This window comes from Haliotis cracherodii, unplaced genomic scaffold (genome assembly GCF_022045235.1).
Source record: "Haliotis cracherodii isolate W230 unplaced genomic scaffold, xgHalCrac1.p SCAF_30, whole genome shotgun sequence".
In the NCBI taxonomy this organism is placed as follows: Eukaryota; Metazoa; Mollusca; class Gastropoda; order Lepetellida; family Haliotidae; genus Haliotis; species Haliotis cracherodii.
In genome coordinates, this window is record NW_027266287.1 from 194762 (window position 1) to 209872 (window position 15111).

At 41.8% G+C, this 15111-nt stretch overlaps 2 protein-coding genes across 3 annotated transcripts; both read right to left on the reverse strand.

Annotated features, from left to right (window-relative positions):
* Positions 1–531: 531 nt before the first annotated feature.
* Positions 532–7974, reverse strand: LOC139477008 (perlucin-like protein). 2 transcript variants are annotated; one of them, XM_071259569.1, is made up of 5 exons: positions 7833–7974; positions 5644–5931; positions 2905–3060; positions 1309–1387; positions 532–628 (listed from the first exon to the last, which is right to left on the reverse strand). In XM_071259569.1, exons 1-4 carry the CDS (start codon positions 7876–7878, stop codon positions 1314–1316), a joined length of 564 nt encoding a protein of 187 aa, XP_071115670.1. In that variant the 5' UTR covers positions 7879–7974; the 3' UTR covers positions 532–628; positions 1309–1313. The 2 variants fall into 2 exon arrangements, with proteins under 2 accessions (XP_071115670.1, XP_071115669.1); XM_071259568.1 differs by having other exon boundaries at positions 1301–1387.
* Positions 7975–9622: 1648 nt separating this feature from the next.
* LOC139477039 (echinoidin-like) lies at positions 9623–14677 on the reverse strand. The gene is made up of 5 exons (XM_071259600.1): positions 14586–14677; positions 12139–12423; positions 11581–11739; positions 10642–10806; positions 9623–9809 (listed from the first exon to the last, which is right to left on the reverse strand). The coding sequence occupies exons 1-5, from the start codon at positions 14623–14625 to the stop codon at positions 9718–9720; spliced, it is 741 nt and encodes a 246-aa protein (XP_071115701.1). The 5' UTR covers positions 14626–14677; the 3' UTR covers positions 9623–9717.
* Between the last annotated feature and the right edge of the window lie 434 nt (positions 14678–15111).

Genomic DNA, 15111 nt, shown 5'->3' on the forward strand with positions numbered 1-15111 from the left:
TTGAAAACTTATGCATATCAACAAGTAATGACAGTGGTGTGGTACTTATGGTAGGTCACTGTGTTTTCGTATTCTATTTATAATCATCCTTGAGGGTACATAAGTTCCACATCACGCAAAGTAGATTTAAGCCATTTTATTCGTAGTATATTTGTTTGCTTTAATTGCTGGCTAAAATTGAATATAGCAGCAGGCGGCTGAATGGATGGTCGACTATTTGTGTTGAGTATGTACCTCCGTTAATGTCACTGTGAGAACAGGAGTGAGTGAGTGAGTTGGGTTTAACGCCGCTTTTAACATTATTCCAATTATATTGACGGCGTGTCAGCTTAATGTGGGAGGGAAGCCCGAAGTGATGCATGTTCCAGAGGTTTTACCGCCTTGGTGAAACCCACGAGCATGATTGGGGCGAACCGGGATTCGAACACATAACCGTAGGTTTCTGGAGTGCCCAAGGGACGCAACTCTTCACCGCTGGCTGAGGCACCGTGAAAACAGGCCAAACAGTAAAAAGTTTAACCGAGACATTCATCACCCAACATCACCGATGATTTATTTACATACAGGTAATCTTATCTCATTTGGAAATCCGTCATCGTTGGAATTCATCAATCACCAAATTTTCTCTCTGAAAAAAAGCACAAGGCAGTGATGAGTAATAATAATAGCAATAATAATATATGTTTTATTAATTTTAAGCACTGTATTTTTGTGTTACTAGTTTTACGCCTCAATCAGCAACATGTTCCATCCATATGACGTCGGTCTTTCATAATCGAATTCGGATTAGACAATCCAGTGATTGATAGTGTGAGCAACGTGACACGCCGTCATGTTTCGAGGACAGACAATCAAACAAAGCCATCGAGCCTATCCACTAGATCCATTTCATCGCTTTTCATATATCACTATCATTTTATATCATGATAAAAAAACATATCAAAATTATATACTCCGAAAAAATATATATTATTTATAAGTGTTTTTATCAATACTATTTTTGGAGATTTAAGTTAACTATATGAATCAAGAATTTAAAATGAGCTTAGATTGGTAAGAAATATTTTTGTTTTGCTTGTTTAACGTCGCGCACGCCAATATCCCCGCTATATGACAGTGGCCCCAAAATAATGGAGTCTGAACCAGATAATCCAGTGAATGAGCAACGTTTCACGCCGTCGGGGTATGATGGCAAGACTTCTAACGCAATCACCCGTCATCGAGAACGACCACCATAAGGTGGAGTTCCATTTCGAACCTTGACTCCCCTCAATGGATGAAATATGTATGGCATATATACTTTCGTGCCGGATCTACTGCTGTGAAACCATTGTAGATTGTCCCGAAGACGTTGTTGCTGCGGGCGCTGTTGTGGATCTGAACATCTCTGTTGAAACGGATTTAAAATATTTAAATTATTGAACGACAGCGCACTACACATATGTGTTTTACCAAGTGAGTGAGTTAGTGGGTGAGTGAGTGAGTGAGTGTTACCCCGCCCTTAGCAATATTCGAACAATATCAGGGCTACCGATACATGAAATATTGCTACATGCAGTGTACCCATGTTTGGAGTCGAAAACCCCTCGTTATAGAAGAACCGGTCTGCCTGTTTATTTTAGCAGGAGGTAATGGCAGATGGTCTCCCAGAACAAGAGGAGTTCGTCTTTTAAGGAAAAAACAGTTGATGCCATACCATCAAAGTGAAAAACTCATTATACAACAATAGCATATGTATCATTGAAAGTATCACAAGTGCACACAATTGGTTAGCCCCAGTTCTTAAAGCCTATGTCTGTTTGTTTTAATATCAACGTTGTATATTTGCCGGCCCAAACAGTGTGGGGACTTACCGTATTCACAGATGTAGGAATAGTGTTGTATATTTGAGGGTCCATACAGTGTGGGGACTTACCGTATTCACAGATGTAGGAATAGTGTTGTATATTTGACGGCCCATACAGTGTGGGGACTTACCGTATTCACAGATGTAGGAATAGTGTTGTATATTTGAGGGTCCATACAGTGTGGGGACTTACCGTATTCACAGATGTAGGAATAGTGTTGTATATTTGACGGCCCATACAGTGTGGGGACTTACCGTATTCACAGATGTAGGAATAGTGTTGTATATTTGAAGGTCCATACAGTGTGGGGACTTACCGTATTCACAGATGTAGGAATAGTGTTGTATATTTGACGGCCCATACAGTGTGGGGACTTACCGTATTCACAGATGTAGGAATAGTGTTGTATATTTGAAGGTCCATACAGTGTGGGGACTTACCGTATTCACAGATGTAGGAATAGTGTTGTATATTTGACGGCCCATAATGTGTGGGGACTTACCGTATTCACAGATGTAGGAATAGTGTTGTATATTTGACGGCCCATACTGTGTGGGGACTTACCGTATTCACAGATGTAGGAATAAGTTGTATATTTGACGGCCCATAATGTGTGGGGACTTACCGTATTCACAGATGTAGGAATAGTGTTGTATATTTGACGGCCCATACAGTGTGGGGACTTACCGTATTCACAGATGTGGGAATAGTGTTGTATATTTGACGGCCCATACAGTGTGGGGACTTACCGTATTCACAGATGTAGGAATAAGTTGTATATTTGACGGCCCATAATGTGTGGGGACTTACCGTATTCACAGATGTAGGAATAGTGTTGTATATTTGACGGTCCATACATTGTGGGGACTTACCGTATTCACAGATGTAGGAATAAGTTGTATATTTGACGGCCCATAATGTGTGGGGACTTACCGTATTCACAGATGTAGGAATAGTGTTGTATATTTGACGGCCCATACTGTGTGGGGACTTACCGTATTCACAGATGTAGGAATAGTGTTGTATATTTGACGGCCCATACAGTGTGGGGACTTACCGTATTCACAGATGTAGGAATAGTGTTGGGGCCACAGATGACAGGGGTGGTCCTCCCACGCATACGCTTTGGTGCTCTTCATCAGCACGCAGTCCTCTACACCGTGAGCAAAGTTTGGCTCCCCGCTTGCCCAGTGGGTATACGTGACGTTATCACCTGACATTCAAACAATATGTCAAGTATTACTAAATAATATGTCAAGTATTACTGAATAAGATGTCAAGTATTACTAAATAATGTCTAGCATTACTAAATGATATGTCAAGTATTACTAAATAAGATGTCAAGTATTACTAAATAATTTGTCAAGTATTACCAAATAAGATGTCAAGTATTACTTAATAAGATGTCAAGTATTACTAAATAAGATGTCAAGTATTACTAAATAATATGTCAAGTATTACTAAATAGTGTGTCATGTGTTAATAAATATTGTGTCAAATATTAATTAATAATATGTTAAGTATTGATATAAAATATGTCATACATTAATAAATCATCTGTCAAGTATTAATGATCAATATGTCAATTATGAAATGATTGCTTAATAACATGTCAAGTATACTGAACCGCAAAAGAAATGTCACCTCATGCTAACATTGCATGAAAAGTTGTCATTCAAATATCTGGGTATTACCTTGTCCGGAAAAATGAAATTTGATGATAAAAAAACAAAGCAGATGACAATAAAACCGATCGCCCAAACGTATAACGGCAACGGCCATGGTAACCCTTCCATTTCTTGCCTTTTAAAAATCCACCCAGATCGGAAAACATTTATTCGTTATTGAAGTGCTACCACATGCCAAAATTGACAAGAAATCGGCGACACCAACCCCTTGGACGATTGCAAGCTGGACAAACCGTCCGGCAAGTAGCCAATGCATTTGAAATGTCCACGTAAGGACCATATACAGGCTGAAGCAACGGTACCACCCCACCAACACTACAGATTACCGCGACTACGTAGTGGAAGACCAAGGTTCCCCACCCGACGTCAGGATCGTCAGATTGTGCGACAGCATCTTAAACATCGTTTTGTTACTGCTGCGGAAACTGCTCGGCAGACCATGGGGACACACCAGCGACACATTAGTACGGACACCGTTCGTCGATGATTGACGAGCAGACACCTCCACTGTCACAGGACACACCTAGGACCCTTTCTGATACCACGTCATTGCCGGGACCGTCTTCAGTGGGCAACAAAGCACCAGCATTGGCGCCATCAGCAGTGGAGAAGAGTCCTCTTCTCAGATGAGAGCCGTTATTGTATCTCAACAGCAGATGGCAGAGAGGGAAAGTCTGGCGACGCCGTGGGGAACTTTATTCGGATGCTTCAGTTGTTGTGGTCCGAGCATCATGGAGTGGGGTGGAATTGTTCTTTCGAAGAGGGCCCAGAACATCGGTCCAGCGAGAGACAATGATGTCACAGCAGCTCGGTACATTGATCAAGTCTTGAGACCACACGTCATACCTCATTTGGCACGTCGCCGCAACCACGATAACGCCCGTACCCATACTGTGAGAGCAACTGGAGATTTTTCCAGCAAAATGGTATCAGAACCATGCAATGGCCTGCCCTCAGTCCCGATTTAAATCCCATTGAGCACCTGTTGGGTGAGATTTAAAGGCGTCCGAATGACGTCCGACCAAGGCCGACAGCTGCAGCTGAAGTGCCTGTGGCCTTCATCAACCACTTCATCCAATTTCCATGTATCAACTTGCACGGCAGTAATCAATGCACATGGCGGAACCCGAGATACTGACTTGTGATGCCATTTTCTCAGACACTAGTGTTGTGTTTCACTTTGAGAACATTGGACACTTTAATTTCAACCTTGATGATCAGTTTTGCCCAGCTTCATCTTTTGAATCTGTCTCAAAGTATGTTTACAGTGTTTGGACAAATAAGGTTTGTCATATATCTATCCATGGTGACGTTTCTTTTGCGGTTCAGTATATAGATAAATAATGTACCAAGTATTGATAAAGGATATATCAAGTACTAATAAATGATATGTCAAGGGTCTGTGTGTGTGAACGTGTGTGTGTACGTATGGGTGTGTGTGTACGGGGATACGTGTTTGTGTGTGTGTCTGTCTGTGTCTGTGTACGTAGATGTGTGTGTTTGTGTACGTGTGGGTGGATACTTGTTCAAGTCCGGAATAATGCCGGTTACATGATGCTTACCAACATGAATTGGTTCACCTAGGATACCCCACTAAGACACAGTATACTGACTCTCAGCAGACCAGTCCCTGTTTTAGTCCCATAATGCCGCGCGCGGAGGGTAACAACAAGCGGCATCGTTTAACGTCTCTTGGCGTGATGCCGCTAGGGATAGACCCCGACCTTCCGCTCTCCGGGCGGACGCTCTACCCCTAGACCACGGAGGCGGTCACGAAAAGTAAGGATATGGTACTTGGATGATGCAGCATAATTGACAGGAGTTCTAAAGAGAAGGTTTGGGCATCGGTAATGTGAATGGATAACGTCAACTGACGTCGTGCTTTGACGGCTACCATACAACACTTTTGCCACTCTCTGTTCCCACTGCACCGTGACGACGTATACAAATACGATTAAAGTCGGGTTAAACGTTAATACACCCACATTTTCATGAAACTTACTTATGTTTGATACTGAATGGAATATATTCCTGGCAAGCTGCCTTTCGTGACAAACACAAATTAGCATCACTGTACTGAAGTTTGAATGTTACTAAAAGAAAGTTACCCGAGGCCCATTCATAACTGGACTCAGTTTTCTGATCGTTTAGGCCAATCCATATGCCGTGCTTGGCGAAGTTCAAATAAACCAGAGAGCTGACGAGGAAGGCCTGGGTTTCCGCATCATTAACACTGACAAGAGAGCCGCCCTCGCGCTGACATTCAGCGTTTGCGTCTGGCCAGTATGTCTCCCGGTAGACGGCAAACTCATAACACCGATTCCTGAATGTCGTCAGGTATTGGTTCCTTGGGATAGCCGAGGGACATTTGCTGAAATCCTCTTCTTCTGCGAAAGCTTAAACGGAATATTCCAACAGTTAGATAAAACACAAACAATCTAAATATAAATATTTGCGTCTGTTGTGGTGCCTTTAACGTGTTGTATATCTCAATTGAGACCAGGATAACAATCCACATGTACATTCTTGATATTAAAATGTGACAGTTCACCTTTTCTCGAACACCAGGTAGCATCACCATGTGATAGGGATTCAACACTTTCTTAGTGTGTTGTCGGAATAGTGCATTTTTTGTGATTGTGATTGGCAGGTTTCGTCGCTGCTATTTATTCTAATTCAGTAACAATAGAAATGTATACCAACTTTGCATCTAAACAAATGTCTGCAACTTTCACCCGGTGCAATATAGGGGCGGTGGGGGTATCCTAGTGCTTAAAGAACCAGCTAGTCAGGCCAAAGTCCCTGGTTCGATTCCCAACATGGGTACAACGTGTGAAGCCAAAAGTGTGTCCCCCGCGGTAATGTTGCTGGAATATCAGCGGCGTAAATCCCGAATCACTCACGAATAAAATACAAAAGTACTATATATATTGATATACATTTATGGCCAACGCTGTCAATTCCACCACACAAAACTGACTGAACATATACTTTACACTATAGGGTAATATGATGTACCAAATCTTGAACTGATATTGTGTCCTGATTTTCTCACAAAGTTTGATGGTTGTAACGTCATGTAAATATTAAAAGTGTAATTAAGGTCCCAACTAAAAAATACATTAGAATAATGTTGAGCACCAATACCCACAACCAACACAGCCGTGTCTTCACATATCTGTGAGTGAGTATCTGGGCTACCAAACCGCATATATCTACAAAGGTCAAGACCATATTGCGACAGATCACAACACATGGACAGGTGAACAAATCGCCCAGGTGCTATTTATATCCTCCGGTTATCGGTTTACGCGCACAGTTTTCGCGCATAGCTAAATCTCCGTTGATTGTGTATACACATAAAGTGATGACGTCACAATGGCTGTTTTAGAGAAACAGCCTTTGAACGACGTCTTATAAAGGGGCAAATTAAAGACAAATTGAACTTTGTTCCACATTGACATTTCAACTGTTTCAACTACATTTAAACTGGTCGGAGATGAGGCGAGATCATGAAATGAAAATGTACAGTTCAATATATGGGTTCACCGCCAGTATCTAGGGAAGGCACGGGATTGTCACGTGATCAGGTTTTTCTTAGCGGTACTCTATTTGGTCAGTCTCATTATATACTTGTTTAATTTTCTAAAGTAGTTTTTTGTGTTCGGGATATTATTTCTGTGAACGTAATACTTGGAAAAGAAATTGCGATATATCATAAAAACAGTTTGCTTATCGTATTACGGTACAGCAAATGAATAACAGAGGAAGAAGAATATCAGCCTGAACGCAATGGTCTTAGTGACTGTGGAACTGTGTGTTTTTACAGGATTCCAGCCAAGTTTTTATTATTATTATTATTATTATTATTATTATTATTATTATTATTATACTTTTCATTCCAGAGAAGAGTGAAGTGCGCGAATATATGATATGACATATGACCAGTATATTTGATGATAAATATGCAAGGAATTCGGGGGGACCGTAATGTGAGTTCAAGACAACAGGGGATTCGATACATCCAAGTTCGACACAACGAGCTTCGAATGTATATGTAAAGTTAAATGTAAAAATACAAAATCCCACTTATAGTTTCTCAATGCCCTTTATTACTCCTTTAGCCAACCAAACCCATATCAGGAAGAACTGGTAAATTATAGACGTCAGAGGAACGTCATCCTACAACTGAGAACATCTGCTTAAATTTGGGCAGGGGGTAGCCTGGTGGTTAAAGTATTCGCTCGTCACGTCGATTATTTCACATTAGTTTTTAAATTTCTACTGACATACTCACCAGACAGGAAGAGACACAAAAGAAGTATTCCTTGAACGAGACTCATGCTTCTCACTGTAGTTTTTACTCTATTTCGCTGTGTATATATAGACACAGTACCTTACGTGGTTTAAGATAGAGATAAGGACGACAGATGAGCGTGTACACATGCACGTCTCGAGCCTGGAACAGATAACCCTCAAACGACCTTTATTTTAATGCAGTTTCAACGGTACTAAACCTCAAAGGGACGCAACTCTGCATAACGTGGCACTCCGCACTATGAGAACAGATCTGGGTCAGAATAGATCTTCAGCAACCCATGCTTGCCGTAAAAGGCGACAATGCTTGGCGACAACGGGATTGGTTGATGCATGTCACTGTGTCCCTATTGCGTGGATCTATGTTAATCATTAAGGAGTCTGGCTACAGAAGTTAACATATTAGCCTTTGTTGGTAACTCTCATAGAGACGTACAGTACACTCTTCACAAAAAGAAACGCACAGGTAGATTTTTAGTAAATGTATTGTACCTTATAAAGTCGATATATTTAATCTAATATCATAGATACAAATAGTACATTTTGGAGCTCGATAGTCACATGTTGTTGTACAAATGCATTGAAAACTGTTTATTGTAATGTCACATAAGGCCACAAGGTTGCGCTAAACTCAGTATCTCGTGTGACCGCCTCGGGCAACAATCACGGCTCTGCATCTCCTCGGCACTGACTGGATAAGTGTACGAATTCTGTATATCTATAGTTAGAAATAACAAACGCACTCACAACGTTGTGGGTTTTTAATTTTAGCAATATCTACATGCCTCCACCGATCTTCTTCATATATAACAATATTACAACAACGTAGTTGTTACTTTGAAAAGATTAAATTTGAAAAAAAATACCATTAACTTTACACTTTAGATATATCAATGTCAACAGCGTCATGTATACCACTATGCTTGTGTCAACATTATACTCCTTGTTTCTTGAACACAATGACAAAAATATCAGGAAGTCATACTTATGAACACATATGACTAGAACTGAAAGGTGCCATATTCTCATTCCTGATTCTGAAGGTACCACATCTTCTGTGTTACACAGACAGCATAGGTACTTGCAGCAATAGGTAGGTATGCTGCAACCATTCTTTGCGCTGTGTGGATCCTCTGGATCTTGCTATTCTATTTTTACGATATTAAAGTTAGACCAGGGCCTGTTTACACTTTTCTCAAACACCTGGTGTCATGTTGGTTGACTGTGTGGAACTTGCAATTGAAAGGAATTATGATTCACAGAGAGAAAGTTGGACAGATCCATTTTTCGTGTAAGCGGACAACTCATTATGAACTATCGGGAAACAGTTTTAAATAGTTTGCCTGTAAGCTCACCTTGCCCGAAAGGGGTTCCCGGGTTAGTGTTGGTCCCCAATAACCCTGGTTGTTGATGAGCGAGCGATTGAGTGAGTATGGTTTTACGCCTCTTTACCCATATGGGAATCGAACCCGGGTCTTCTGCGTGACGAGCGAACGCTTTAACCAGTAGGCTAACCACCCCGGTTGTTGATGAGACTGAAAGGATGAGATGGCAAACTCGGTGACGTAGTTGACCGTCTGTCAAGGTATCCGAATCATAGCTCACCGTATCAACACTGGATGTTCTGGGTCAGAACCGAAGGCCGCCGTCATATATCTGGAACATTGCTGAGTACGGTGTAAAACACACCATTTTAGAATATATTTCAGAAAAGCATCAATTATTTCTCATCTCTAAACAAACCACAACTAAATACTAAATGGACCTGAACCTCAGTTTTATTTCCAAAAATTAATCACGATCATCTGATCAACAGCAACACCAAAAACATTTAACGGATGTAAAAAACAGTTTTTTCGGTTCCGTCAGTCGCACGTGCACATCGGACATCCATCCGGGCCAGTCTTGAAGCCATTCAGAGAGCAGTCCAGTGTACAAGAGAGCAGCTGACAGGGTGCTGTGAGGAAAATGCAAGCTTTTTACTTTCAACATATCAACGTTTTGTCACTATATTCTTAAGAGGGGTCCGGGGGCACGGGTGGCCCAGTCCTCTAAGGCGCCGCGATTCGCTGTGGAGAGTTGCGTCCCTTGGGCACGCCAGAAACCTATGATTGTGGGTTCGAATCCCGGTTCGCCCCGATTATGTTTCTAGGTTTGTCAGCACCATACCCGTGCTCGTGGGTTTCGCCGAAGTGGTAAACGTCTGAGACCTGCATCACTTCGGGCTTTCCTCCCACATTAAGCTGACACGCCGTGATATAACTGGAATACTGTTAAAAGCGGCGTTAAATCCCACTCACTCACTCACTCACTCACTCACTCACTCACTTAAGAGGGGTCCACGGTGCTATTCATGAAGTCAATGAAACATGAAGTCAATGAAACATGAAGTTATTATTATTATATTATATTATTAATATAACGAATATACATGTATGTAATGAAAAATACCAAATGCCAAAAATAAGTTTTTATCTCTCGTATTTAGAATATAAGTAAACAGTTTATTCTGATCTATTCTTGTCCAAATCTTAAAGCATATGCCTATTTACGAAGGAAGATGAGGCCAGATTATCTTGTCTATCATCTTACACGCAGCCAGTTAAGGTGAACATGTTAACTTTTGGTTCGTTTTAATGTCTGAAAGGCCTCAGTATTACTCTACACACACACACACACACACACACACACACGCCACCACACCACACCACACCTAGAATAATCAAATGATCGGCCCTCATCCTGAGACGCACATGCACCTGAAACTTGACTTTATAAATGTTACAAACTGGTAGTAGTTGTAGTTGTAGAAGTTGTGGTTGGTGATGTGGTTGTGGTTGTCGTCGTTGTTGTGGTTGGTGTTGTCGTTGTCGCTGTAGTGGTTGGTGTTGTCGTTGGAGTAGATGTAGTTGTAGTTGTCGTTGTGGTTGTCATAGTGGTGGTCGGCAACATGTCTGAAACATACGGTATAAGTGTTTATCTAGTGAACACATTCGGATCCCAGTATATCGAACCTAACGGGACCGTTGTAGCCAAATTCGAGATGGGTGAGGGGGTGGGGTGGTGTTGTGGGGGTGAGGGGGTGTGTGTGTGTGTGTGTGTGTGTGTGAGGGGGCATGGTCAGCCAGACAGATCAAGTAACGGTATCATTGGTCCATTGCGACCTATTAAGGCCGACACCGACAAATTATGAACACAACACGTGTATGCAATGGCAAGCTGAAACATTTTTCGCAGGCAAAGATCAATAAGAATTATGACAAAATATTACAGTGTACACATGTATGACATGTAGAACTAACAAAACAATTGCAACGTGTTAATGCACCTTACCTAACGTCCAAAAACCAAACTCTCTCAAACGCTGACGCAACCTGTTAAGCAATATGTGTTTCCTTTGTCTGTTGCAAGTTTAACCCCACACCCAGCAATATTCCAGGTATATGACGTCGGTCTGTAAATAATCGAAACTGGACCGGACAATCCTGTGATTGACATCATGAACGTCGATTCACACACTTGGGATACGATGACGTGCAATAACTAAGTCAACACCCTGTCCGTTTTGTCGCCTTTTACGACCAGCACACACACATTGCGGGGGACCTACATTCGTACCAGGATTCTTCACGCGGTAATAGTTGTTTCGCCATTTAGAGGATTTCTATACTCACCATACTGACATATATAACTGTACTCACCATACTGACATATATAACTGTACTCACCATACTGACATATATAACTGTAATGTCTCGGCCAGAGGTTGCAGGGTTGGTCCTCCCAATGGTAAGCTTTAGAATTTCTCATAATGACACAATCCTCCACACTATGCAACACAGAGCTTGGCTCGCCGCTGGCCCAGTAGGTGAAAGGAGTTTCCTCTCCTGCATGTGATAATCAATAAACATAATGTTATACACGAGGGGCTTGAACGTTTTCGGGAATCTGAGATTTAAAAACACATGTACCTGGGTAAAGAGTCAGAGTTTGAAACTTTGTTAGATGTAGCATTGATAAAATAAATTGTGCTCAGATGTTCTCAGAACCATGTGTGTACGAGCATGACGAAATCCAGGTCTAAATTTAAATTATTGCGAAAATATGAACGTATGTACATGTGTTGAGCCAAAATACAAATAGACTATACTTTTACATATATAAGAATGGAGAATGGAGATAAACCTACTGTGTTTTAAAATTTTAAAACACAGTAGGTTTATCTCCTGAGTGGAGAAAGATGACTGACGAAGCATGCGCTCCTCAACCTGGACAGATGACCTGACCTGACACCCAAGTGTAGTGATCCTCCGAAGCTCTGTCATTAAAACCAATCCAGATGCCGTGCCTCGTGGATTTTAGACTGGAAAGCGAGTTCTCGAAGAATTTTTGGGTGGCCAGGTCGTTGACAGTCGCTAATGAACCGCCCTTGCGGGAACACTCCTTCGAGGCCTCCTCCCAGTACACCTCTCGGTAGATGGCGAACTCATAGCATCGTTCTCCGAATGTACGGAAGTACTGGTTGGGTTGGACGGAGGCGGGGCACCTGCTGAAGTCGTCAGCGAATAAAGCTGAAATTCAGTAAGACCATTGACAAGAGAGAAAACTCGTTTGTTATCCGGTAAATGTGATTATATTTAACTTCGAAAAAGACAATCAGAACAAACACAATCATGAAAGAAGTTTAACCAGAGGACAACTAACGTGCGCGTGCGCCTTGACCTTATGATATTAGGCATGCGCACAGACAGCTTCTAAAACGCGAGAACGTGAGATCGCGAGAAATTGAAATATCGCATTCTCGCGTTCTCGCGATTTCCTGTTATTGTGGGCTAATTTGACAAGTCGAGATTGCAAGATTTTGCATCATGTCCAAATCTCGCGTTCTCGCGATCTCACTTTCTCGTGTTTTGGGCATATTTAGCTCGTTTCCAAAGTCGAATTCACGAGAATGCGAGATCGCGAGAATGTCCCTTGCAGTATTCAAACAAGCCGGGACATGGTGCTGCGAGGGTAGGTACCTTTCCTAGTGATAAACACGAAGTCAGGATCAGCGAATAATGGGCATGCTTAGCATTCTAAATAATCTCTTTCATTTTCTTTGTATTGTGCGAGATAGTAACACTGATTTGTTTGTTTGTTGTTTAACGACGCACTCACAATATTCCAGCCACATGACGGCATTCTGTAAAAAAAATAATCGAGTCCGGACCAGACAACCGAGTGAATGACATCATGAGCATCGATCCACGCAATTGGGATACGGTGACATGCATCAACCAAGTCAGCGAGCCTGACCTCCCGATCCAAAAAGTGGCCTCTAAATCTTTTGAGGCTGTGTAATTATAGCCCACTAACATGCAAAATTAATGTTTGTTCAGTGACTTCAATCTGTTTCGACAAATATCTATACATCCATATTAGGATGTGTTGAGGAATTTCTTAATAAATGCACTTATTGACCTGATGTCTAATATGAAAATAGTTGGTACTTACATCTGTTTGGGTTTCATGTTCTTCAATTCATAAAACATGAGTGACACAAAATGAGCACAGCTTCCATAATATGTTAAAACGTAGTTTATGGATCGTCAAAGAAAGTAAGTGTCGCAGTTCCATGGATCGTTGCTCATGAGTCAATCACTCGATTATATAACCGCCCTCGTCATATAGCTGACCCGTGGAGATTCCGGGGTAGAATAGGTCTTCAGCAACCTATACTTGACGTAAAAGGCGACTAACGGGATCGGGTGGTCAGGCTCGCTGACTTGGTTGATGCATGTCATCGATAACAATTGCGTGGATCGATGCTCGTGATGCTCATGCACGTCTATAAGACACTGGCGCACACGTGTCTGCATGCAAGAACACCCTCACTCACGGACATACTACACACAGTCAGATGCACACGACCATAAACATTGACAGACATATATGAGCATGGAACATTATCCACTGGCAAACATAAGCATACGTACACTGACATACAACTGTATGAGAAAACAGCAATAGGCACAGAGACCCGTGAAGATCCGAGGAAGAATAGGTCTTCAGCAACCCATGCTTGCCCTAAGAGGCGACTACGCTTGTCGTAAGCGGCGACTAATGGGATCGGGTGGTCAGGGTCGCTGACTTGGTTTGATGCATGTCATCGATCCCAATTGCGTGGATCGATGCTCATGATGTCAATCACTGGATTGTCTGGTCCAGACTCGACTATTTACAGACCGCCGTCATGTAGCTGGAATATTGCTGAGCGCAACAAAGAAAGCAAGAAACAAGCAAACCTCTGGCGAATGGCGGTGTCCATATATACTACTCAAAAGAAGTTAAGCACCACCCGATTCTTTCATATTGGTCATGTTAATCTGTCATGGCATGAGAGATTAACTATTGTAATATGAAAGAATCAGGTGATCCGTAACTTCTTTTGAGTAGTATACATTAAACAAACGAAGATTAAACAAACTAAAAGTATTTAAGTCCTCGGCTATGTTAAAAAAATAACATCATGACTAAACGTACTGTTATTATTTTAACAGACATCGATTTCCTACAGCCGTAAAGCTATGACGGTGTTGTGGAGATAAACACATGTCCACAGCCCTTAGGTGTGATCCGGTACACATCGCCGTTCGTGTCTGTCTATTAAGACACTGTTCCCTGATCAAGTTATTGGACAAATTGCATGCCGCACTACAACAGAAATGGAAACATTCATACATATACTTACGTGAAATGAAGATCAGTACTACATGTAAAACAAAGAGCATTGTTGTTAATAAACATGCATTTTTGAAATCAGAAAACTCTTAAGTCGTTAAAGATAAGGATATCGCGCCCTTGATATAAGAGTCATATCTGTTCAGGCTGACCCACATATACTTGACAAGTACCTGCTGTCACCATTTCCCTTTTGGTTGTCTTACTCTCCTGTAATTAAGTGACCGCCTCCGTGGTCTAGTGGATGAAGCGTCTGCCCGGAGAACGGAAGGTCGGAGGTTAGATCCTCGACGCGTCAAACCAAAAGACGTCAAAATACTTGTTGTTACCTTGCCCGACTCTGGGTATGTCGGGGATAAAACATGGACTGGTCGGCACGGAGACTGAATACTGTGTCAGAGTGGGATGTTCATGTTAAACTTTGGAATGTTACTCAATGGGCTAGAAATTTGAAATCAGCGTCAGTTCGAACTGGTACACACACACACACACACACACACACACACACACACACACACACACACACACACACACAC

What these genes read in the sequence shown, in the direction of transcription:
- LOC139477008 (XM_071259569.1), bottom strand. Translation starts at nt 7,878, where the DNA reads ATGAGTCTCGTTCAAGGAATACTTCTTTTGTGTCTCTTCCTGTCTG. An exon ending in CAGTTATGAATGGGCCTCGG is followed by an intron (nt 3,061 to 5,643) that starts GTAACTTTCTTT and finishes TTTGAATGTCAG; the next exon opens with GTGATAACGTCACGTATACC. An exon ending in TTCCTACATCTGTGAATACG is followed by an intron (nt 1,388 to 2,904) that starts GTAAGTCCCCAC and finishes CCGTTTCAACAG; the next exon opens with AGATGTTCAGATCCACAACA.
- LOC139477039 (XM_071259600.1), bottom strand. Translation starts at nt 14,625, where the DNA reads ATGCTCTTTGTTTTACATGTAGTACTGATCTTCATTTCAC. An exon ending in AGTACTGATCTTCATTTCAC is followed by an intron (nt 12,424 to 14,585) that starts GTAAGTATATGT and finishes ACTGAATTTCAG; the next exon opens with CTTTATTCGCTGACGACTTC. An exon ending in CAGTTATATATGTCAGTATG is followed by an intron (nt 10,807 to 11,580) that starts GTGAGTACAGTT and finishes CGTATGTTTCAG; the next exon opens with ACATGTTGCCGACCACCACT.